The 25,644-nt window shown below is 35.8% G+C and overlaps 2 protein-coding genes across 3 annotated transcripts in view; one reads left to right on the top strand and one right to left on the bottom strand.

Annotated features, from left to right (window-relative positions):
• Window positions 1-43: 43 nt before the first annotated feature.
• On the bottom strand, window positions 44-11,474 carry LOC128992137 (copper chaperone for superoxide dismutase). The gene is made up of 6 exons (XM_054415567.1): window positions 10,979-11,474; window positions 8,607-8,814; window positions 8,124-8,322; window positions 6,799-6,865; window positions 4,970-5,151; window positions 44-3,428 (listed from the first exon to the last, which is right to left on the bottom strand). Exons 1-6 carry the CDS (start codon window positions 10,988-10,990, stop codon window positions 3,272-3,274), a joined length of 825 nt encoding a protein of 274 aa, XP_054271542.1. The 5' UTR covers window positions 10,991-11,474; the 3' UTR covers window positions 44-3,271.
• Window positions 11,475-15,269: 3,795 nt separating this feature from the next.
• The window catches only part of LOC128991492 (protein crumbs), a 74,919-nt gene continuing 64,544 nt past the window's right edge, over window positions 15,270-25,644 (top strand). For both annotated transcript variants that reach the window (XM_054414416.1, XM_054414415.1), the window contains exon 1: window positions 15,270-15,485. In XM_054414416.1, the coding sequence (XP_054270391.1) occupies window positions 15,455-15,485 (31 nt within the window). In that variant the 5' untranslated portion in view covers window positions 15,270-15,454. The remainder of the gene's footprint in view (window positions 15,486-25,644) is intronic.

The raw sequence follows: 25,644 nt of genomic DNA, 5'->3' as shown, positions 1-25,644 counted from the left end.
TACTAAATAGCCCTATACATACCTTCTATAACAAACACAGAAATAGCTTGGAAAATATTTATTGATTTCATGTATTTATAAATGTACAAAAATTAATAGAACTTTCACATCAAAGTAGACAAAAAAATCAACCTTAAAGCAAATAAAAATACATTGTTTAACAAACACCATCGAACATACCATTATTCCTACATAACATTTAACAGCCTATCAGTACATATAATCATAAGAAATAAGATAACTGGAAAGATATTTGTACTGGACATGCTTTAGAAGACTGTACATACATTAATAAGTAAAGTTTTGTTTTAAAATAAGATCATCTGCTACAATTTGATTCTTCAATTATCAATTATTTAAGATGGGGACGCCACTATGAGCGTATTAACCCACATTGAGAAATAAAATGTTGTCTTAAAGTTCATTAGCTATATGGCTAGTTAAACACTATTCACAACTATAGCTACAAATAAGTATACTTGCCAAATACGAATAAGAGCTGTTTCACTATCATGAAAGTTTATTTCAGTTACTTTTTAAAATAAAACTATAGCAAAACAACTTTAACAAAAAAAAATTATTAAGTTACCTAGAAGTGTTGGTAATAGTATATTCCATTATAAGTGACTGTTTTCGACCTGAGCTCAAGTATACAAAGTAGAAAATGAGCGAGGGTTGAAAAGACACTTTTTGCCTGTGATGAACTATATTTTTTGTCATATTGCAGCATTATTTCAAAAACTAAGTTAGAAAACAAAAATCCTGTTCTTGTAACGACTTCCAACTTGTTTTTGATTCTTACTGTACGAGATTATTCTCAATATGTCGAACTGTTGACAATAATGCAACAATAAGCTACATACGATTATATCAATCGATAAATAATTTTGGTACGTGCAATTGCTTACAATCGAAGTTTGAAACAGCTGATTTTTACTCCCTAGGGACTAAAAACGCCTTTTTCTCTCTAGGGAATAAAAGAGCTACTTATGACTCGCAACACAATATGTAATAAAAACGGCTGTCTTTGCTGCAGTATGACAAAAAATTAGTTTCTACTAATTTATATGTTCAAGTATATCGTCTGTGTAAACAAACATTCCAATAATTAATCAAACCAATGCCACTTTTAATGTTAATCTCAAGATATTTTTTATGTTTGTTAATAATATTTAAAAAAAATTTCCTTGCAACATTAGTTGAAGTAATTGTACATGCAAGGAAATAGTATAGTTTGAAAAGCAAAAAAAAGGAATAGCTGGTCCTAAAAATATATATTTTCGCCACACTATACTGTTTTGACAACTTCCCACACAAGGATTTGGTCCAGAAAACAGCCTGCTTAATCAAATATGTTTCATTACGTTCTATAGTAGGGTAATGAGTTTTAACGGGACACCAATTGATAATATTTGGCAATGAGTGGTTATAAACAAGAACATAACCTCTCTTAGAGGTTATGAATAGTGATTGTTAGTCGTTTAGTTAGTGGGAATATAAAACAGATTTGTACAGTTTTTTTTATCACTAGGTTAGTTTGAAGTAGTATGGCAAAAAATACAGTACGTCACTCATCCAAAATAATTGTGTTTAGTTTACCGGAATAGTAACATAATAAACTACAATCATTGGCTCCTAATTTAAGGAATAAATTTGGTTAAACCTTAAGGCTGTTGTAAGAATATCTAAAAAAAAAAACATCCAACATAACAATCTTGGAAATAAAAAGTTGTATTAGAAGGTTATTTAGAGACCATATAAATGCCCCTGTATAAGTGTAATATATGTTTACCACGAGGTTTAGAGTGTTAGTATTACATTGGATACTAAATAAGATACATTATTGTCAACGACATATTCATCTTGCCTTTTCCATACTAAGTTTATCTTAATACTGAATTTGTTTATGAAATTATTTTGCTGGGATTTAGGCCTAACAAACAGTAAACTTACTATCTACATTGTAAAATTTAAACCCAGGCATCAGCATAATTTTGACAATTTTAAATGCCTCATAAGCAAAACCTATTTACGAGAGATCAATTAATATCAATTATAATCTGTGTTCACAAACAAAATGTGGGCTTGTTGCTATATTTGGAAGGCTAAACATACAGGCTACAGGCAAGCTAATACAATAAAAAAGATACAGTAAGTAATCTACTATTTTATTAGTCCAACTATAACTAGGTATGCTTTGAAAATATAGGAAGTTAGAAGGACTTTGATCTTTAGCTAGAATGTGGGTAGGCTACCATGGGAAAATAATGTCAAATCATGGTCTATTATTATCAGTCATATTGTTGAATTGGGCTAAATTACTGGCTGATGTTTTGGATAAGTTACTTGCTACAATATGGATTTATAATGGTCACCAGTATGTTTTGCCAATTCAACTAATGATCAAAGACCAATATTTGATTTCTATGTAATTGAGGATGTAGCTTCTAAACGGGCCGAAAACTGATGTTTTGAGATAATCGCTGTTAAAGTTTAGAGGTTATGTCTGGCTGTCTGCATTGGCATGGCAGTGGTCCATGCTTAAAGGGCCTGGTGACACCAGCTGACTTGAAGAGTCATACGAACACAAAGAACTAAAATACTAATACACCATTCCTAATTATCAAAGATTATACTTGAAGAAACAAGGAAGCAAAATAGCGATTCTCCTCTCAAAGGGCCCGTCCTAAAGTTTGACACAAAAGGCCTATGTTAGGTTATGTTTGGCTGCTGTCAGCATTGGCACTGGTCCATGCTAAAAGGGCCTAGTGACACCAGCTGGCTTTCAGAGTTATACCAACCAAACTGAAATACACCATTCCAAGTGATCAAAGATTATACTAGAAGACATAAAGAAGCGAAATAGCGAATCTCATCTATAAGGGCCCATCTCGACTTAGGCCCCTTTAGCAGCTACAGCCTCAACTATTCATTTCAGAGAGAAAATTAATACAATTTAAAAATAGCATATTATACTAACTATACAAAATAACGGTATAAAATATTTCTACATCACAAAATAATCACTGAAGGCAATTAACAACTAATAGAATTGCTTCACTACAGTAAAACAGCTGCATGCACCCATGTCCCACTACCATCATCCTACTTCTACGGTTTTCAGCTTTGGAAGCAACAGCGGCTCTTCGATCCTCGGCTTTGTGAACTCCGAGTAAAAGTAGATCAGTACCAAGATGAACATGATGGTGAAGATGTAGAGAAGAAATAGTATGAGGATGAAGATGAGGAAAAACATGAAGTCTACCACGTGTCAAATGTACGTGCAGAGAGAACTCTGCGTGAGTCTGCGACCGGGGCCGACCACGGGGCGATCCCTCTCGTCCCAGATAGTCACGCCATCACAGGCGCAGATCTGCTTCTGGTTCTCAAACACACCAGCTGACCGAGAGATGATGCCACAGGATATCCTGAAACAATGTCAACAATGTAAAAAACGTCTAGGTTCTAACAGTAATACCGAAACCCTACCTAGGCTGACGTTAACCAAAATCCCCAGTCTGTGAGACCCCATTTGAAAAATAATGGACCCCGCTTAGACACACACAAACCGAAACCCTCGGCCTGTGAGACCCCGCTTTAAAATACACTAACGATGGGCTTCTGAGACAGGCATGTTATGAACTAGACAACCTGTCAAGGTCACGGCACCCAAGCAAAATGAACAAATAATATATCAATAGGTAGGGGAGGAAAAGGGGGGAAGGTATTGGGGGAATGGAATCTCTCAAGTAAACAGTGTTGCCAACATGCGTTTTTTGAAAATTCCCGTGGGCCTGTCAGACCGGGGTTTCGGTATTAGTGTTAAGGATATTTCAACCATGGACAGGTTGAGTTTGCTTTCAGTGACAGTGTAGTCTGTGTACAAAAAATCAATCTGTGTTTTAAAAATCAAGTGTTGTAATTGTGATTCTTGTACTAGAGTGGAGTTTTTCCTATTCTGGTACTGTAAGCCAAAATCCTTGAAACCTAGGGTGTTAATGTTGATTAGTCTATGGTGAAGACTTGACACTTTTACCTTTGCAAGGTTTAGACAAGGGTACCCCATTTGTTTCCAGGATGAATCCTTTGCAATACATCCTATACCTTCAGTTTACTGAACCATATACCTGTCTACTGAACTAAACTAGTGTCTGTTTTTTGTAAGAAATGGCTTTAGGTGAGGATTTTTATTTGTAGAATAAAGGGATGGCAGCTAGCTTACCTTAGAAGAAGTACAGGTATGCCATAGAATACACGGAAGACACAGATTTCATGGAGGAAGAACTCTAAATTAGAGGTACTTGGTCTAATTGAACCCAATTATAAGCGAAGGAAGACGTATAGAAATGAGTGAGATTCCTTGTGTAGCTTTGTACGAGATTAGCTAATACTTTAAAAAGGGCTATTAATTAAAATCCCAATGATCAAGGGCAGCTGGCCCCATTTTTGAACAATCAGCCAATCACTTTTTTCAGGATCGAATTGGCAATCTTCTGATTATACTTTATACTTAATACTTTAATACTTTTCATTGAAATGGCGACCATACAAAGTAGGTATTTTAAGCCAAATATGAATGGAGATGAGTGGCGCGATCTTGTAGCCTTGTTAGTGACTAAGGCCGACATATGCCTTAGACACAGCTGTTAATTAATAGCAATAGCCCATACAGCTAATGGCAACTAATGGACCTACAGTTTATAGTGGAATCCGAACCACATTTTTTCCTTGGTTTTAACGAATTGGTCTAACTATCAGGATTACTAAGATAGCCAATGATATTGTTTTCCTCACCTAAGAGACTTAACTCTTATCAATTGATAGGAAGACCTCAAAATTCAGGCAATGAACCAACGGGTCATAGTGTTATCACAAAGCTTTGTGACAGTTGTGATTTGCAAATTGTATTCTTTGTTTATAATCAGAAGCAAGTGATCAGAAGATTGTGTAGTTTTCACCGCCTACTCACTTGTTGCCAGAGTTTCCATCTCTCAGTGACTGCGGGTGTCCGCCACGTCCCAGGTCGTCCTCGCCCTGAGTCACTACCACAGCTCGGCCCACTACATCCCACACTTTCAACACTTTGTCCACCAGTCTGAACACAGCTCGCCCACTCTGGTCAGCCTCTATGTTGCCCAAATCTCCTGTGTGCTGCAAAAATCCACGATATGGGGTTCAGCAAATGAAAGTATTAGGAACTAATTAAATACTAAAAAATAGTTGAAAAAGAAAAACTATTTATTGTAGTGGGTAGCTGAACTTTCTCTTCAACTCATACCTTGCTTATAATTGGAAATGCTGTCAGTGACAGTGAAGTATTGTGATGTTTTGTGAATTGTGTTAAGTATGTGTTTTTGTACTAGACTGGACTCTTTCCCATTCAGCTAAAACTGTTAACCTCACAAAATAAGATAAAAAGTACAAGACCCTTCTTTTTTCTCTATACATTATACATAGGTATTTATTTGTTTACATGGTTAGTAATGGTTCCACTCCAGTTTACTCTAATTCCAGTACACTTAGGTAAGTACCAATTCCCTTAAGTTGATAATCATTCCAAAAATTACTTAATTATTGGAATATTGATGAAGTTCGCAAATACACCACTTAATAGGATAATTTTAGGTGTAATCTGTGATTACGAGCCGATTATTTTACTGATACCTCTGAGGCCCTACAAACCTAGGCTACATGATCCAGTGTGTGTAGTTGACTGCAAGTGTCCAGTGGGCTAGTATTTAGCCCTGAATAGCCTACAAAATAGAAGCTAATAGCAGGTTAATTGTAAATAACTTAACTTAATAAACAACTTAACTAATAAAATTAGTTAATAATTTTATGATCGATCGACCTGTTTGTGGTTCTGATACTTTATCTCAGAAGCTTGGTTAGAATAGTACAAACTATCACTTAGTAGTTTACATGTGTAGTACTTTTATTATTTTAGGACTTATCTGCAATCAATGACACGTAACTCAATTTTTATTTATTTTTAGTTTTATATGTCTTGGTCTTAAAATCCTCCTATAAATAAAGGCTTTCATTTGAGATATTGATCGTGTGAATCAGTTTAGTTCACGATACTGTATTACTCAATCAAAACAAAAGACAATTTGATTATTTCTCAGATATAGAAATTAATTTTAGATATATTTACACAATTCTAATTACGCTGTCCTATATGTTTTTATCAAAGAACCTTCAGTGAAATGCCAGACTTGTTTATAGTAATTGATTACTAAGATTGGACTTGCTTAAAGCAAGCTGCTGAATCACAAACAACCCAAATTGTTCCAAAAATTGAGTTATTTTTCATCGATAGTTAAATGATTTTGCTTGAAACCTCCACAGTAACCGTCAATTGTGACGGGTTTCACCTAATAATTTATTAATAGCAAAAGTGGCAGATGGTGTTAGCTTAGTGTGAGTTGTAGAGACCGGCTGCTAAGTGTTTAGTTACAGATTGAGTTTTTTTGATTTTTCCTTGAATAATTGTGTTTCCAGTAAACTACTGTTAGATTGCTAGCTGGACATATTAGATTAGTGCATTGGATTTTGGTGACTGAGTAGATCCTGCCTGGTGATAACGTGTGTTGAGATTATAATTGTTTAATGTTACTGTATCACTCACATTGTTTTAGGGACTCTGGACTTAATTATTGGTAAGTGAGGACGAGGCCTGATTTGAAAAGTCAGCGACAACTTCATAGGAGAGTAGAGAACCAGGATAGGTCTGGTGGTTATTAGTGTACGATTGTTTGGTGACTTATTTATAAAGGCTTAACAATAATTCCCTACCCTGTTTTGTGGATCGTCGTCGGGCCCACCATGTCTTGTGTTGAACAAACTGAAATGTTCTCCAGTGCTATAACACAAAATTGAAAGTATTAGCTTTGACTATTAATACAACAACTGTATCCAATAGTCAATGGTATAAGGTTCCACATTAGCATGTGATGCAAACATCAGGACCCCTTTGTCTTTCTTACAGTTACCCAATCAACTAAAAGAATACTTACTACTAAAATATCACTTCAAAATAATAAACTCATATAGATTTAGGCTATAAAGATGGTCGGTCCCCCAAGTCCCAGATTCAAATTTCTGCAATCAACAATGGATTTTATTTTAGTCATTATGCCGCAACCTCTACTAGGCATAGCCTGAACTAATGTAAAAAACAATCCTAGGCTAGAGTAAGGTAAAACACCTCCACCACAGCAAACCTGCAGACTACGGAATTTATATTTAGCTGATTTGATTTTCACTTTTTAAATCTGTTTAAATAACATTAGGATAAACAAGTACCAAGGTTTGCTGCTATAGGGAGGTAATAAAATATGTTTTTTCTGTAAAGTATTAATAGCTTTCCTTAGTATCAGATAAAAAATTTGCCAAGTAGGATAAAATCCATAAACAAGCAAACTATAAGAGTTTTAGTTTATTTACTTAATATCCATAAAAATAACAAAAATGTTAAATTTCAAATTTTTCAATTTTATCATTATTTTATCCGTATGTATGTGTGTATAGTACCCAATAACTAGGCCTATGCAAAAAGAGTTCAATAAATTAAGTTGTTTGTTTTTTAAGCTCTACAAAATAGTTAGAAAGAAGTTGCAAAATGTTATGTTTTTAGGGTCAAAAATGGGGAAATCCAATTTTTACCCCATAAAACGCCTCATAAGTCCTTGTTACCACAGTCCAATAAAAGTAGGTTTACAAGTTTGTGCTAAATTTAATCAAAACCGGATGATTTTTGCTAGTTATTGTGATACATATATCTATACATATATCAAAACAAAAAAGTATATCAGTCTCAGGTCCTAGTCTTACCATGAGACCTACGATAATAGCTTCTTCCTTATATGGGAATTCACTAAAAAAAGGAAAGTTGACGTCATGAAATAAGATATTAGGTGTATCGTCAATCAAGCAGCAGATAATTTTGAAACAAGTGAAGGCCCAACCAAACAGTGCTCAACCAGTTAGTCTTGGTAGATGACAACATGTCTTGAAACTTGGAACACCAATTCACAGGAAGCTATTGGGTAAACTAAACTCCATTATGAAATGCCTTAAGGCACCAATACACCAATACTTCTATACTTCTTAAGCTTTACCTCTGACAGCCTTGTGAGATGTCGCCACACTCGTGTATGTGCAGACCGTGTCGCCCTGGTGGCAATCCGTCGATGGTGCCGTCAATCAGACAGTGGTCATTGTCAAGCTGCACTAGTCGGACAACGCCTTTGGCACTGCCATAGCTGTAGCCAGTGTCGCCACCCAGCATCGCAACAGCTGCATGTTGTCTGCTGGGATCTGGGGATAAAAGTTATATTACAAGATTGAAGATCTAGACCTAGCCTATTTGTTTTCTAGCTCTCAATTGCTCTTCACAATAGGCTAATAAATGCAAGTATCTAAAGAATGTGAAATCCTCTGTATTCATGACACCTTAGGGAGGAATACTTTTGTAAGCTTACCAGTAACTCTTTCGATACCTAAGGCAAGCTGAACTAAGGAACAGAGACTAGAATGAGGGTTACAAACCAAAGAAAGTAATTCGGTAGGTAAGAGGAAACGGCATATGTACTAATATTTACCTAGTTGAGAACCATAACCTTTGAGTACAGCTCTCAGGCCTGTCGTTTCTAGATGAGACTGAACAACACTTGAAGGCAGGGTCGTTTCAACAACAACAGTTTTCTGCTCTAGATTTATGTCAAAATGGCTTATGCCACTGACAGAGCCTAAGGAGTTTTTCAATTTGTTAACACATGACTCACAGGTCATGTTTACTGCGAATTCAATCTGAAAAAAAAAACACATTGTTTTAATAAGTTAAGGTAACTTAAAGGTTTAATTTATAATGGCAGTTGAACTGTTTGATTATTATATTAGGTCCATTAGATTGCTTGCAAGTCAATAGTTTTTGAACAACTTATTCTAGAAAATCTTGAAGCGACTTAGGTATAGGCCTATATAAGCTATATATAAGCCTATATATAAGTTGGAATATCGCTTTTTTATGTTCGTGACATCAGTGAAAACCTCATAATTAATCCTGACTAATGAAACAGCTGATCTTAATCAGTAACAAAGCTACACGGATCATCACAATGTGTCATTTCATTCTACACTCATATTTAGGTTAAAATACGCACCTAGGTGGCGTCTCTTATCTCAATTGGTAGCCTAATAATAATAACTGAATACGTTATTAATTTTGGTTTTGCTTCTAGTGCTGTGACAGTGCACTTCTTTATTTGCGTTAAATTTTATCTACAGGACTGAATACCGTGCAGTTTGCAGCTAGCATGTCACTACATCGGCCACTGGCGCAAGGTCAAGGCGGGACAACCGTCCAATTCAATAACAGAGGACAGCTGCACGACAGCACAGTTCTCTATCGCCGCTGGAATTGTGCTGGCTATACTGTGAAAGCTCTCACACTGTTCTACACACTACGGCAAAATATTGGAAGGAATAATCTATAACTAAGGCCTACACCTAGCTTAGTGTGAAAGGAGCATAGAGGCTTTCCTTATGTTAACTTTCATAGTGTTCTGCAGTTAAACTCATCACCCGCAATTCCATTCACCAAATCAATAATCCCGGGCAAACTTGCTTCTTCTCAAGTAACAGTAGACCCCCTCTTAACCGACCCTAATGGGACCGGACCTAGGTCGGATATCTCAAATGGTCGGTTAAAACGGGGAAGCCCTAAAAACATAACTAAATAAGTGCTATTCATTTGGAATTATATAATCATTATTTTCAAGTATAAAGTACTTGCATTAGCCTATTTACTTTTTTCGTATGTACCGGTATAGAAAAGTCACAAGCTTAATACAAAACACGGTAGGCTAATTAGCCTAACATTAATGTCAAATTCTTTCAGTGGAATAAATTATAATTAGGGCCAATAGTTGTAGGCAAGAGTCAATAAAAATGCTTATTTCAATAACTTACCTAAGTTAGGTACTGTAATATTAATTTTTGCTTTTCAAATCTATCGTAATACAGTAAGCCTACAGTAGACTCCCTCTTATCTGGACACCTTTTAACAGGACATAGGTTTAACCGGACAACACTCGGTGGGAATGACATCTCTTTAACCGGACAAGTTTTATCAGCACGTCAGTTTAAAACCGGACTTGATCAGTGGGAAGTGGGCGGTACTGAAACGACTGTGATCGTGGAAAAGATTTGAGACCAGTGATCACGTGTCTAAATACAATGCTCTCCTAAATTTAAGTCAAATACTGTATACAATATGCATTTAAACGGCCAGTTTTAATTAGTTTTTGGGACGTCTGTTTAACCAGAAACCCCGTTATCCGAACTGGCCTCGGTCCCATGGAGTCCGGATAAGAGTGAGTCTGCTGTACAGAACTTTTAATCGAAATTAAAGATATACCGTAAGGAACCATTTTGCTACGAGACAGGATGGTTATTTATAGCCTCTCACTGGAGGCTCGAGTCACAAAAACTATATTGATCTTGGAGTTGTAAACCCCCTCCCCTAACCACCCTACAAGTTGCGTTGTTTGTTTACTCTAGCGATAAGAAAATTCTAGATTGCCATATATATTAAATAAATCGCAGCTTTTCAGAAACAAAATGTTTTGGGATGAATACAAAATAGGCCTAACGTATTCTTAGTCACATCCTGTAGAGATAAGCGTATGGTTTCCATAACCGAGTGTGGGAGCGGAAATACCGAAATTCCTAGAAAACGGTGGTCAAACTGAACAACTCTCAAAGCAAAGTCGGTTAAAACAAATTGTAATATTTTACGATCAAGGGCGGATAATCGGATTATTGGTTATCTTAATGTGAGGTCGGTTAAGAGGGGGTCTACGGCACTGTATTATCCTGCGTAAATCTCCTAAGCTAGCATAAATCTAAAAAAGGTTTAAATGTAGGCATATTATCTTAAGTATATTAAACGTTTAACTTTAATGAAGATTACCTTGGTTGCCATTTCGATGTGAAATCAAAGTTGGTGGCGTAATAAAACTCTTGTTATTATCGAGTTCTTGAGGCCAAATGGAATCTCTACACAAACCAACCACAACCTCTTACAAAAAACAATCAATCTCAAGTAACCTGGACTGTTTCATAAAAATTAACGAGATTTCACAATCACCCCGAACTTTAGTAAATTGTTGTTATTAACAGGAAGGAATAAACACTATCAGTCTATCACTAGGCTCTCATTAACATAAAAAATGCAACTCATTCTACTAATTCTCATATCATTCCGAGATAAGGTTGTTGATAATGTAATCAGTGAAAATCAGTTTTACTAGAGTTAAGAACACAAATCCCAAACTTAAGTTATTATAAACGACCGTTGTCTTATCAACCTCACTTTTACTATACTACTATGTCTATGATGAATGAATGAATGACAAGACAATCAATGAATATCGAATCTCTATTCTCTACTAATTTATTTGCTTAGATGTTTGCAGACGACATTTGCTTAAATGTTTGTAGACAACATTTGCAAACAATTGCTATTGGCTACACAGAGGCAGGCTACAGACAACATAACAAAGTAATAAAGTACTGTTGTTATAACAGTTTGCATTAGAGTTAAGTGTCTGTGTAACGAAAAATACTTTTCTTTAGAAAAATATTTTTCTAGTATTCGTGCCTATTCATACCAATTAGGTATAGGATTTATAGCAAATCATGCCATCGTTTAATTCAATATTAAAATCTCTATTATCCGTTAGGCGTATACATGCAATAGGTTACGTCAAATTAAAAAACAATATGTGATATATTAAGGCTTCGGCCACACTTGGCGAGTCGGTTGCCGTGACAAGGATAACAGTTAGTGGTTAATATATTAAATTAAATGAAAAGACGGCCACATCAAGTGACCTGGAACAGTTATTTCCCTACGGCACAGCCACTTTAGTCCGGGGGCCTTTTTCATAATAAAGTACAAACTAATATTATTAGTAAATCAGCTGATCGCCCAATGCAAATCTTATGGAAATTACAAGTTACAAGTTGTAACTTGTAAGTTGTAGTTTACTATAAAATGGGCCCCAGGCAACAAATTAAAAAAAGGTATAGGAACACGGTTTGAACACAATTTCTGACATTTCACTTTGTTTGGCGTAGTTAGGGGGATGAACATATCAAAAGCCCGAGTATGTAGTCAATTAGTTGAGAGAAGGGGGGTTTGAGGGTATAAAATTTCCGGGTGTTTTCTTAAATATCGGAAACCCAAACCGTGCGTCCAACGAAATTGATGTGCCATGAATAATTTACATTTATGATCATTGTTCATTTAAAATTAAGGTTCATAATATTCACAGCAAATTTTGTTCTGAAACATTTTTTAATTACTGTTGGACAAGTCTCAGCTTTGCCACTGAGGATAACTCATCATAGAATACTTTCAATTCAATTTATTCAGTAAAAGAAACGTTACATATAATGTTTACATCAAATAGGCTACTCTGAAATTAGGTCCCTGCGAAGCAAAGCTGGAGTGCAGGGACCACGGCCGCCTTTAACTCCAGGCCGCGGCCTCCGAAGTGGCAACGTTGCAAGTAGGGTTGTAACAGCTGATGTGTTTGGAAGCAGCTAATGGTATTTGTGTATTTACAAAAGCTTGGTTACTGGACTATGAAAATATTGACTCCGCTTTGAACTTACAGATATAGAGGTTCTCGATTCACATATTGTTTTAGTTTTCAATATTTTAGTAAATTTATGGTCAAGTTTAAATTTAAATCAATAAAGTGAAAATTAATGACCTGAATTACCTAGTATTGTAGTTGTTTACCTGAATTATAAATCTTAATCTACGCTCATTTTCATTACTCTAATTGGAAGCTCTTCTAGGAAATAAATTTCAATTGTCAAGTTATAAAACTGTATTATATTTTGTAGAGATTTCTATCAACATTCTCTTTCTACATACATTTCCAACTGTAAGAATACCTTTTCAAACCAATTATCCAAACTTTCAAACTGTTTAACATTAAACTGTAACCATTAAACTTATCAATTGCTAAAATTAATGATCAAAGGTAGTATTTTAGTTGTGAGTGGTTTTCATTGGTCGTTGATTCAGGAATGGCGACTTTATCCTTTAGAACTTCAGCCTCAATGTATCGAAGCTTACGCTCCATCTCATCACATCTTCTCACCTCTGACACGAACTTGCGGTGGAACGCATTCACTTCAGAATTCAGCTGCAGACAAAGATCAAGTTAGTGGAGTGATTGTAAATAACATTAGTTGGCAAAAGGGTGTTAAAAAGACCATCTCGCTTAAAAAGTTAAAAAAGATTTATTCTAAATATATCGCTATTAACATTACAATGTACTTACTTTAAATAGTCGTATAGTGGATCGGGAAAGCGTGGGAATGGTGTGGGGCATTTTTCATAATAAAGTACAAACTATTATTAGTAAATCAAGCCTTGGGAGGGTATGTAGATTTATGCTATTGAAATAATCAGCATCAGGAAACTGGCGTTCGCGTGCACATTTTTAATACTCGTACACACACATACGTACTCATAACTTATCACTCTACTTCACATTTCCCTCTCATTCAGACTGACCGGCTTACGTTATTGGGCGTAGTTAGAGGCGATTAAAGATTCTAGCCCGTCTGATCAATACTAACTAACCAGCCATTTAAATTTTTTTATAGGAGCCAATATGTAGTTTGCAATATAAAAAGCACAATTACGGCAGTTTATATTTTTATTCAATCTGGGAACGGCAGTAACATTATTAACACTTTATTCTGAAATAGAGAATGAGAATGTGTGAAATGTGTGGTTTTGTACATAGCGTAAATAGCGACTTTGACGCGGCACTCCCGGAAGACCAAGAATTCACAGTGATGAGATGACACATGTGCTCGCTGGATGACATATAGATATCAACATCAAGAGCAGAATTAGGAAGTCCAAGAGGGAGCGTTTGCCCAACTACGTCCTGTGTGGACATCAAGGCAGATTCTGCGACAGACAAAATCAAGACTGTTCAACTCTAATGCTATGTCTGTCTTGCTGTCTGGCTGTGAGACCTGGAAGATTAACAACAAAGCAGTGCAAAGCCTACAAGCATATGTCAATTGGTGCCTGTGGTACATTTTGAGAATCTGGTGGCCTAATATGTGATAAGAAACGAAGATCTTTTGATGATAAATAAGCAAAAAACAATCTAAAAGATTATTACCAGAAGAAGGTGGAGATGGATTGGACATACACTGAGAAGGCCGCAGAGCTGTATAGCAAGAAAGGTCCTAGACTGGAATCCGCAGGAAAACAGAAAGCGGGGTAGACCAAAAACAACATGGAGGAGAACCATAGAAAGAGACCTAGCAAGATACTTGATACTTGATAGTTGTCTTCTTTATCTTTGACCGTGGTTACGGATTGATAGCGGTAAATTTTTAATACTATATAATAGAAACATATATTTACAACACAAATACTAAATACTAAGGCTGTGGCGGAAATTTCAACCCGGCATGAGAGGTTCCTCTAACAACAAGAAGACAGATGACGTGGATACAGGCCAAGGCACTTGCTGAGGATCGAGACGGGTGGCGGGATTTTGTCGAGGCCTTATGTTCCACCTAGGAACTCACGGAAATAAGTCAAGTCGCTGGATGACACAGCCGCGAACGAATGAAGATTTCCCCTCTACCTTTTTCGTTGCCTAACTTTACAACAAGAAAATGCGTTATGGTTATTTCTACAACTAGCGATGACTTTAACAATAATAAATATAACAACTGACAACAAATAAGTGGTTTCCATACATGAGGGGTGAGATCGAGCCACTAAAAGGTGGTTATTTTATTAAAAAACCACCTTTTAATGTCTCGATCTCACCCCTCATGTCGAGTAAATTTTACTCCACCAGTGTAAATCCTAAATCTCTTGTACTTATTTATTTTGGTCCAAAATTATAATTTTCAGCTAAAAGTGTATGCATAAATAAAAATTAACACAAGCAATAATCAAAGCTGACCAAAGTGCTGCTACCTATTTGAAAATATTTGAACTTTCACCTTCCAGCACAAAAATGTAGTGGTAGCACTGAGTGTGTCTGTCCAGTCAGCTCATTCCATTCGTCAGCCGTCGTCGTGGTATTTTGTCTGAACGGTTGGTAAAAACGAAATCTCTTTTGGTTTTGAATCCGAACCGAATGTGACGTGCTGTCGCTGTCGTAAAAGCCTAAAGCAAGGAGCAAGTCAGTTTAGTTGTAGGTTGTAGTTTTGTTTGTTGTTGTTCGGTTTTGTTCTGTGCGTTGCGTTGTTGTCGTCGATCCTAACTCAGTTGCTGTGGTGTCAATAAAATATCCTTAATGGTGCTTGTTTATTTGTAATAGTTGATAATCGGCTGCTATCCAGCATGAAGTGATAGTGTGTTCAGTCGTATCATCAATTGCAGGAGATGTGTGGATTAACATTAATATGGGTTTTATGTAAGTATTTTGAAACTAGTTTAAAATATAGGTTAGGACTACTGTGGACCCAATTAAAGTTCTTGTTAAATTTGATCTAATCATTGAGTAGCCTATGCTTACCAATAAGGAAGTAGGCCTAGCACAAGTAAGTAAGTTAGGCAGCCTAAGGCCTATGTCCTTATCCTGAAGTAATTTTAATCATTGGTGGGGGAATAGCCTCGCCACCCGAAGTTTCTTGCTGCTTCAAAGGAAGGCCGTGTGAATAATATAACATTGTCGAGTACCTAAATACAACTGACCATTGTCGGCCAATCTTCATGTAGCTTGGTAGCCAATTTAGGTACTTAACATCCTAGCCCTCCTGAAAATGAGTCATCCTTTATGATTAGAAGCATGCAGCATGATTACGGGATGCGTAGAGCATGTGATTTTGACCTGCCCCGCTGTTGACTAAACTCCTACCCGTCGCTTGCTAGGGCTATTCGGCTTTTTGTTACGCTGTCGACAGGAGTTCGTGCTCTTGAGAAAAAGTGATTCAAGTCAACGCTACGCCAATTTTCTCTAAGTCGACTGTTGTACTCCTGGCAAGAAACTTTTGACGAGCCTCCCGTATTTGTAAATAATAATTTACTGCCACTCCTGCCTTTGTTGCTTAGTTGTATATATATGTAGGCCTAATAGTGTTTTTAATATGTAGGCTAATGCAAATAGACGCTAAGTTAGATCTATCCAACCTTGTTGGTCGAAGATGAATAACTTAAACCAAGTTAGGTAGGCCTATTCAAGTAAGTAAATATGTATTGTTTGGCCATTATCTGAGATTAGGCTAGGTTAGGCTTTGGAAGATGAAACATTTTATTGTTCTATGCCTATCGTATCTTCTATACGGTAGCCTAAATTATCTGAATTAGACATAGTTTTATATAGGCATAACTTAAACTTAGGCCTCTTTACACGCCTTTTTTTACTAGGGTAGGTAGGTACTTTAGGTTAGGTACTAGGGCCTATGGTACAGTTTCTTAACTGGGCTAACTTTAAACCCTAACTTAATACTGATTGAAACTATCAATTTGATTAGTAAACCTTCATTTGATTTTTTCATCATCAGCAAGTTTCGTTAGTTAGGTTAGGTTATGACAGTTCCGTTCTATAATTTATATACAGTAGTTAAAAATATCTATTATTAATCGATACTTTCAATCAATATTAGGGTAGCCCAGTTTAGAAACTGTTTACCCCTTTACTATTTAGGCCTACTTTAGCCTATTTTTTAAGGATGTCTTTTGAATTAACTTACTGGTAGGCCTACTTGTCAACATACTAAACTTATAACTAACTTAGTCATGACGAAAGAGAATACAAAAGATTAATTTTGATACCTAGTAGGATAGCCTTTACAATTTGGTAGTAAGATAGATACGACCTAGGTACTTAATCTAATAAACATGGGGGTTTGTAAACTTAGTTGCATTCCTTTGGATGGATATATTGTGACTAACTTAGCACTCCTCTCCGCCCTCTAAATCCATATTTAATAGAGGAGTATTTGCATGTAGAATCAGAGGCTACATACCAAAAGCAACCGGTTATAACCACGCAACGGCAACTTGAGTTGCGTATTGTGTATGACTAACACATGCAGTTTAAAAGAAGCTTAAAAAGTAAGCTTAAACCTAAACTTTAAAACAGTAAAGCGACTCCAAAAGAAACATGGTAGAATAAAAATGGGCAGGAGAAACTATGGTGTACAGAAAACCCTCTTAATAGAAGCGTCTACGCAACCAATAAATATATATGTTCCAGGACAAGCAATTATTCTATACTAGTAAGTGAAACCTGTCGAAATCGACAGTTACTTTCAAGGCTTACGCTAATTCATCTAACTGCGATAAATTGAGTGATTGAGAAATTTAGTGAAATTATACATATTTTAAGCATTTAGCATTGATTAATAAGTGTAAAAACAATAATGATATTAATTGCGTTATTTACCAAATATGGTTGATCATTCAATGAATAAAATATTTCCCATACGTACGTCATCGGAATTGTTAGTGTGCTATCTGGTATCTCTTCCTTTGGAAGAACCTTTAAATAGTATTAAAATCGTATTGGTGGATCTTTTGTAGTTAAACACTTCCGTGATTTCATCAGTGTAATGCAGATTAATCTATGATTTTATTTGATAAAAATCTGTCTGTTGGGAAGACACGTTCTAACTTCAAAGGGAGGTACATCCGTTACAGTGTAAGTTTGATTTTTCCTTTGTCATGTCGCGTCAGTTCATATAGTACTTCTGTATCAATTAATAACCCTCTAGCACAGTTTTGAGAAATTGGTTGTGGTGTTACTGTTAAAGCTGTAATTCCTTGGCATGGGGGATGTCAGTTGTCTCAGCCTTATCAGTTACATAAAGTTGTCAATATAATCCCTCTACGGAATGTCAGGTTTTTAGTGGAATATACTTGAAGTGAAGTTGGCTTTTATTCTTGAACTGTTAGGGGCCTCCTCATTTATATGGTCGCGCAGCTTCATTGGCAACAAAATAATGTAAATGACATAGTAAGAGCACAATAACATTCTTCTGCAGATGAATTTTCTGTTGGAGAAATATAACCCGAATTATAAATGTCACAATGAGAGTTTGAGCATTTTGTAACAATATTATATGGGTAAGTTGCATAGATTTTTTAGGTTGCTGCTGAGTGCACTTTAAGAATATATATAGAGATACATTAAATGGTTTTTGATGCTGAGTAGTGCTAGTAAATATGCACAACCCTTTTCGTTAGTCTAATAACATTCAAAGCTCTCTAAGAGTTCAAGTTCTTATTTGTATACATATCTATATTATGTTTTCACTAGCCTAAGCTTAACCCTCCGAGTGTTATTTGTCGATGCAGCGACACATAACACACTTTGTGTAGTGTTTTGTGTCGCTGCAGCGACTCACAAACACTGTTTACGGCGAAGGCTCTATGACTGACAAAATCGGATTGAACTGGATCGAGTTAGGTATCGTTTTATTTTACAGATTCAGAGCTTTCTCCGGAGGTCTGTCTCTAAGCGCTATTCATTTTAGTTCCAAAAATATTGTAGCAGACAGCTGACGTGCGTATTTGTAAACAGCTTGGTTATCCTCGGACCGATGACTGATGTGTTTTATTACGTTTATCATTGTTTTAGTGTTAAAAATCAAAAGTAGTGATATACGTGGTGCATTATAAGAAGATTTAAGTGATTTTGAAGGGCTGGTTGATGATCCTGAAGAAGTAGTTAGTGATATTGATGTAAATTATCAGTCAGATTCCTAGCTATGGTTAGGCTATGCATTCTTAGCTAAACGCTATGTACCGGTACTGAAATCTGTTTTTTTCCCATAACTTATTTATTTGCAAATCTACTTCCTTATATTATTATATATTTGTAATCCTCATAAAATTTAGAACAAAGTGGCTATTTCCAAATATTTATAGGCCTATAATTTATACAATTTCATTGAGCGCGAACTTATTTTTTTTTTTTTTTCCAAAATATATTTTTTTACCTAACAAATTTTTTTGAAACAAATGTTCCTTATGTTTTATGTATAATATTGAAGCCCATGATTTTCCAAACAAAATGGTATAGCCTATAGAACAGTATAATTAACATTGTTTTCAAGCTTCTCAGATCCGTTTTAATAAAACCTTGCAAATGAGCAAAAAATAGGCAGACATTAAGGCCAAAACAAGGGACACTCGGAGGGTTAATGAATACATCGAAGTAACCTCTCTGAAAAGTCTGCAGTATATAGCAGTTTTCCAGCTTAATGACTTTCTAAATCATGCACATATTTCTACATAAATATTGTAAAATGTTTTATCCAGTTGCTGTAAACCACTATTAATTTAAAAAATATGGACACGGCTCAAATGGGCACCGTGCCCTTCTGCACTTATATTATTTTGTATTGTATTACACAATCGAAGATTTTTCCAATAATTGAAAGCATGTGTACATGCCAATAATCTCTTGGACCTATGATGAGCCGTCTAGAATAATATGATGAAATATAGGGAAAAGGTGTGAAAAAGGCAGACACCAACCCGTAAAATAGATATAAGATAGTTCAATGAGAAACAATTGAAGGAGATATTGTGATAGGGCCTAACAGGATTTTCCACTGATTTCGTAATGGAACTTTATATTTCAACACAAATGATACAGAGGAAAATCAATTAAAAAAACAGAAAATAACATTGCAAATACTTTTGGAAATCTTTTGGACAATTCAGTAACTCCCAATAAATGTATGTTGTTTAAAACACAGTTTTAAAATTAACAGCTGTTTTATTAAAAAGTATTATCCACATGACCAAAATGTAAACAAATCTGTAGATGGATCTTTAAAGGCTTCTGGGGCAGAGCCCTAAGCAAATTTACTTCATTTTTCTTTTGATAACTCATCTACAGACGAAGACCTTTCTTTGGACACCTCTACCAAGTTTATACGCCCAACTGTTCTCTAAAATTAGTGGAGACAAAGTCTTTAATTAAATATTTAGATTCCCCCATGTTAATCTTATGGGAGAAACCCCAACTTTGGTGGAAGATCCTGACCAAACTAATAAAGATATCAAAAAACAAAAAAACTCCTTGCAAAACTACAGATCAGGGCAATTTTTTTCACACTTTAATCATCAAAATCGGTCCAAAAATAAGAGAGGTGTTCTGTTCACAAAAAACGGCTTAGCGTATTATATATTTAGATTTTTGCAGTTTTGTACATTTATGTATCCTGTATCCTTTAAACCTGTAGCGTAAAATGCATTTTGTTTTGAAAGCTTCCAAATCAAAAGTCTATGTAAGCAGGCCAATGGAAAAAATTATATTTAAGTTATGGTAGTGAAAAACATTGTTGATTTAATTTGGTGATAACTTATTAAGAGGAGATATCAGGTAGGGTAATCTGTTATCTAACACTAGATAATCCAAATTGTAATTGGATGATGGGTATCATTTTGCAATGAAGCCCTTCAGTTACCCTAGTTCTGCTGCACTATGTTGAGAAGCAGTCAGAATACTTAGCTATTTAGCCTATTTTTATTCATTTTTGGATACATTAGAAAGGAACTACAGGTGTCTTAAAAGTCCTATACTGTATTAATGTAGCATTTTTGGGGTTGGAATGATTAACCGAGCAAAACCAAAACTTAGGTTACCTCCTGTGTAAATTGGGAGGAGTGGTTTATTATCTGGGACCTCCAGTTGGCATGTAGGAAATATGTAGTTCATAATTTTAAAGTTCCATATACCGGTGTGTTTAAACATAACATTAAATTAGCTTATTGAGTTCACAATTGCTATCCTTATGAGCATTTTCATTAGCCTATCAGTAATTTAATCCAGAACAGTAAAACCGGTGTGATCTTACATATAGAAAATGGTTGCTGGTACGGGGCTTTTCCAACAAAAATTAATTGCATTTTCGGATCCATTGTGTGAAATGAACTGTAGGCTAAGTTAAACCACAGACAATAGACAATAGGTTAAACACATACAAAAATATAATTATTATTAGGAAGGCTATATTCAACCTTAACCATATTTTTTTCCGAAGCATTATTTAAAATACTTTCAACTGACAACACGTTAAATTTTGTTTTAAAATACTCTCACTTGTTTAAAAATAGTGTTTGAAAATTGTGTTTCCTCTAGCTAGGATATTTCCATCCATCACTTAACTTATGTGAAGATTTTACCCAAAATCTAAATTTACTGACAAATTACAGCGCTCCCTAAAAGCTTCTTTTTCTCTTAGAGTGTTTTCTCTTCTGTGGTGTTATGAGTAAAGTTACTTAAAAAAAAAAAAAAAAAAAAACACACACACACACACTGGCCATACTTTCTCATTTTGTTAAGATATTTTAAAACATAGTTCTTTCAAAATTTAATATTTTAGGTTGCTATAGCATACCTCATTGGTAAGTATCAGATATCTATTATGATTAATTAATGCATGTTGAGAAATGAAATTTTTTAGGGTCTACATTTTTAAAATTTATCTTCACTATGTGTATAAAAGTGAACATTTGTGTTAGTTTAAAAACTGTCAATTTCACCAAGGTTAATGCCTTAATTTACTGAGTATACCTACAAAATTTCAAACAACCTTTTGAAAATGTGAGCCAGGGCAAAATCCTGAGACATCAAATTTATGATGAATCTAAGCTTGGTTTTAAACTGAGACTTAAAATACTACTTAGCCTCTTGTGCATTATAATTAATTGATTGAAAAATATTAGAGAAATTGGGTTACTTTTACGTTAAAGCTCCGTGGAGATGCTGTCAAAATTGACCCCCCCCCCACATGCTGACAGGTGTGTTCCAACTACCAATTATTTTACATCTGCTCCTTTTTTTTGACAAGACCCTCTCATTAGGTCTAATCAGCCTCCCTTGTAGCCATCCAAAAAGTTAATTAGTTAATTTAGATACAGACCTTATGCAAATTAATAGGTTCTGATAATTTTCCGGTTTAAAAATGTAAGTATATCTTCTTTTACTTGCTAACTTGTTGATCTTAAAAAAATAAACCATATAAGATAATTTTGTTTACACCCATTTATTTTATTTGTCAACTAAAACACTGTCACAAGACAAATAATCCAGAATGAACGGTAGGCCTACTGTATGCTTATGACACTAAGATAGAGCTAATAATGTCTTTCTGTATCAATAGCATCCAAAAATAGTCAAATCCCACTATCCAATTTTGAGTCAAATTTTGAAATTATAAACCAACTTGAAGAGAAATCACTTATACGTCATAAATGGGTCTGATTGTACGAACGGGAAAGCCTCTAATTTCCTTGATGCATCTTGTTCTCCCGTAAATTATCTTTCCACGTGAAAGAGGTTGAAGAATCACCATTGTAAGGGTCGATGTCGGAGCAATTCTATGAAAGGTGTGGGAAGACGAAGGCTTTCTCCCGTGTGCGGTGTAGATTGAGAGTGGAAAGGTTCTGCCGATAATTGTTTAATAAGCGTCGATTAGACTAATTACTGTACTGAGGAAAGTGGCCGTCGTGAGGTGACGGTGAGCTACCGCGTACTCTGGCTTCGGCGTTGCAGGGACGACTAGGAAGTTATGATCGTGGTGATGATATCGACAAGATCCGCGCAGCGGGCGTAAAATAAATCATGCAGAAATGATCTTCAATCGAATAACACGATTTTCCCCGAGAGACATTGTCATTGCCATAGCTGAGATGGACCAAATGTTATTTGTCACTATTTTCTTATGAAATGCCTAATACAGTATCCATAAAAGTGCTATTGCAATATATTTAGACGGTTTGCCTAAGCTTTAATGGCAGTTGCTTGTTTAATGGTTGCTTGTTTATTGTGTGTTATGAAAATGGAAGAACGTACTGCATTTAAATTATCTAGTTCATGTTTGATACGACTTTCAAGATACAAAGATATATCTACTTTAATTTTTTTAACACAGTTACGTGAACTTTTATTTCCATGCACCTGTGACATTTTTTTTAGATTTTCTTTAGGGAACGGTATCAAACCCTTCATTTTTTCTGACTTACGCCGATAATTTTGTTAGATACTGTCAATATACTGTTACTATTATCTATAGCCTAGTTACTAGTTTAGTTATTAGTTAGTGTGGCCTGGGTAAACGATCTCGCTCGGAATCGAACCAGCGATCTTCAGAGTTGAAACGAGCGCTCTTTACCACTCGGCTACCCAAACAACCAGAACAATTCTGAAAATGATTAGATTTTAATTTGTTTCAAGTCAAACTACCTTCGCGTTAATTAATCTGTCAAATAGCTTACAGCAAAACTTGTCAGAATGCGGTAGTTACACGAGTTCTTTTCTGTTTTTGTCGACATTCCAGTGCTTCGTCAGCCACGAAGAGAGATGTACAGAGTAGAAATTTCCAAATGTATTGTGTTTGTGCAGATAGAGATAGCAGCTGATAGTGTGGTGGCGGGCGGCACCGTAGCACCGTAGTCCGTAGTGCGTGACACGCCTCCTCGCTCGCACGCGCACGCACAGGAATGTCACATTGTCCTTTGTATCTCCCACTCACAACACTCAGCCAGCCATGTGCAACTCTGTATCGGACCTGCAGAACTCGGTTTGCCCAGCCAAACGGGAAACCCGTGAATTGTACGAACATTTCGGTGACTAAAAAGAGGTCCGAGAATTTTGTATAGGGTCGGGAAATTTAGGATAACTCTAGTAAAATGCGGACGGATGTCCAATGTCCATTCATCTACCCTTTGGCCTTCTTCTATAACTACGTCGTCGCTTGTATTGTAGTAAAATAATCGCGATCTCAGTAAATGATAGACGATGTCACCGCGATCGCAGGAGACGACGGCAAGAAACGCTTCAAATATTCTTTCGGGTACCAATTCATTTAGGTCAAATGTTTTCTCTAAGTGAAATAAATAAAAAAAATAGCATTTTATGTACCTAAACACTGCTATTGTAGTTGTACAGTACAATATATCCACGCAGATTGACAGTTTGCTATGAGATGGTTTAGATTATTTGAGCACTGTTTACACCCTCCAGTTTTCCTATTTCAATCCTTTAGGGTACAATAATTGTAGACTACATAACATCAGTTTTTGTGTGTGTGTCACATGGTTATCATGTATTTACAGTTTCACTTTTGAATTACGATTGGGTTTCCTAAACTCAGACTCTTCGACCTGTTCTTGAAGTAGCTTTACTCGTGGATTCATGTAGTTTTTACGCTTCTGTTAAAAATATTTTTTATTTATAAACTGCAATAATTGATTTAAAAATCTACAATCCAACGTTTGCTTAGGTTTGATTTGGAAAATCTCTTCATTCAATTTATGCAGTGCCTTTAACCATTGGCGTGATTGATAAGGAGTAGCAAGGTAGGTGTAATTATTTTTGGAATTTTAGCTCACGATTAAAAATGAGGAAATTGTGTGGTTTTTAGATCTTGGGCATCCAATCAAAATATTAAAACTACAGGGTGGGCGAAAAGTCCCTACCCACTAGTGGAGAAAATATTTTTTTCTTTTCAGCAAATCTAATTACCTACACAAACATTGCCTGATCTGGTCAAAATATATTGTTGTTACGTATAGTCAAGTCATTGAGTTGATATTTTATTGAATATCTAACGTTAAAAACTCATGATCTGTATGCATTTCAGCTGCTTTGCAATAGTTTTGTTTGCTGAGAATGCGCTTCCATCGCGGCTTACCCTACTTTCCTAATGTGTCATATCTGCATAACACAGCCGCGTGGCACACTTCACTCTTCTCTAAGCTTTGTTGATTTACTTCCTGCTCAGTCGTCGATTTCCTAGTGCGTTGAAAGTAGGTTTTCCAAAATTTTAACCTGTTGTAGTTTCATTGTGTTCTACCGTATATGGGAATGTGCCATGTCAAGGTGTAACACAACTCCAATGTTAGAAACTGCAGTTTGCAGAATTATAAAAACTCGAGTTGATCAATTGCAGATTAGGAGTGAGGAAAGACATTTGATGAATGTGGAGGTCTGTTGCCTCATACATTCCATGGATGGTGGTGCAAGGACACTACAAGTTACTTGGAAAGCAGGGAAAGTGTGTTGAAGTACAACTAATTTTAGAAACATCATACTGTGGGATAGTTTACTTTATACCTTGAATGAATACTATGAATTCTAGACGTTGCGATTTATGAAGCGATAGGACGGAACTAGATCTTTAAAATTTGTCTAGGGTGAAACCTTACCTCTAGACTGTGACTTGCAAGGGTAGCTCTAGGTTTTGTAACGTCCAAGGGTCAGCTGTGTCCTTAGTAGTTGTGATTTGAAAGTGCGGATCTTAAAATATGTTTTGATATGTGCTGGATCATACCATACCGGTACTTAAAAAGTCGTAAGTGCGCAAACGGGATTAATCTGTAGACTTTGTCTGAAGAACTTAATGTTCACGTGCAAAACTTGTGATTAAAAGTACAAAAGGTGAACTAAAGACGTTTATGGCGGCTCTATAAGCCCACACGTTTTGAAGTGCAAGGTAGAGGAAGACCGAAGCGCGAGCGCGACCAATCCAATAGTCGCGGCCAACGGATCACTAATGAACTCTAATGACTGTCAGAGTCAGTGACTACACAACGTCGCAGCCGCAACGCTCTCG

The sequence above is a fragment of the Macrosteles quadrilineatus genome, unplaced genomic scaffold (assembly GCF_028750875.1).
Source record: "Macrosteles quadrilineatus isolate MER2022 unplaced genomic scaffold, UCM_ALF_1.0 Scaffold_4__1_contigs__length_99947679, whole genome shotgun sequence".
Lineage (NCBI taxonomy): Eukaryota > Metazoa > Arthropoda > Insecta > Hemiptera > Cicadellidae > Macrosteles > Macrosteles quadrilineatus.
The sequence above is the reverse complement of the archived record's forward strand: the minus strand, read 5'-3'. Positions and strand labels throughout refer to the sequence as shown.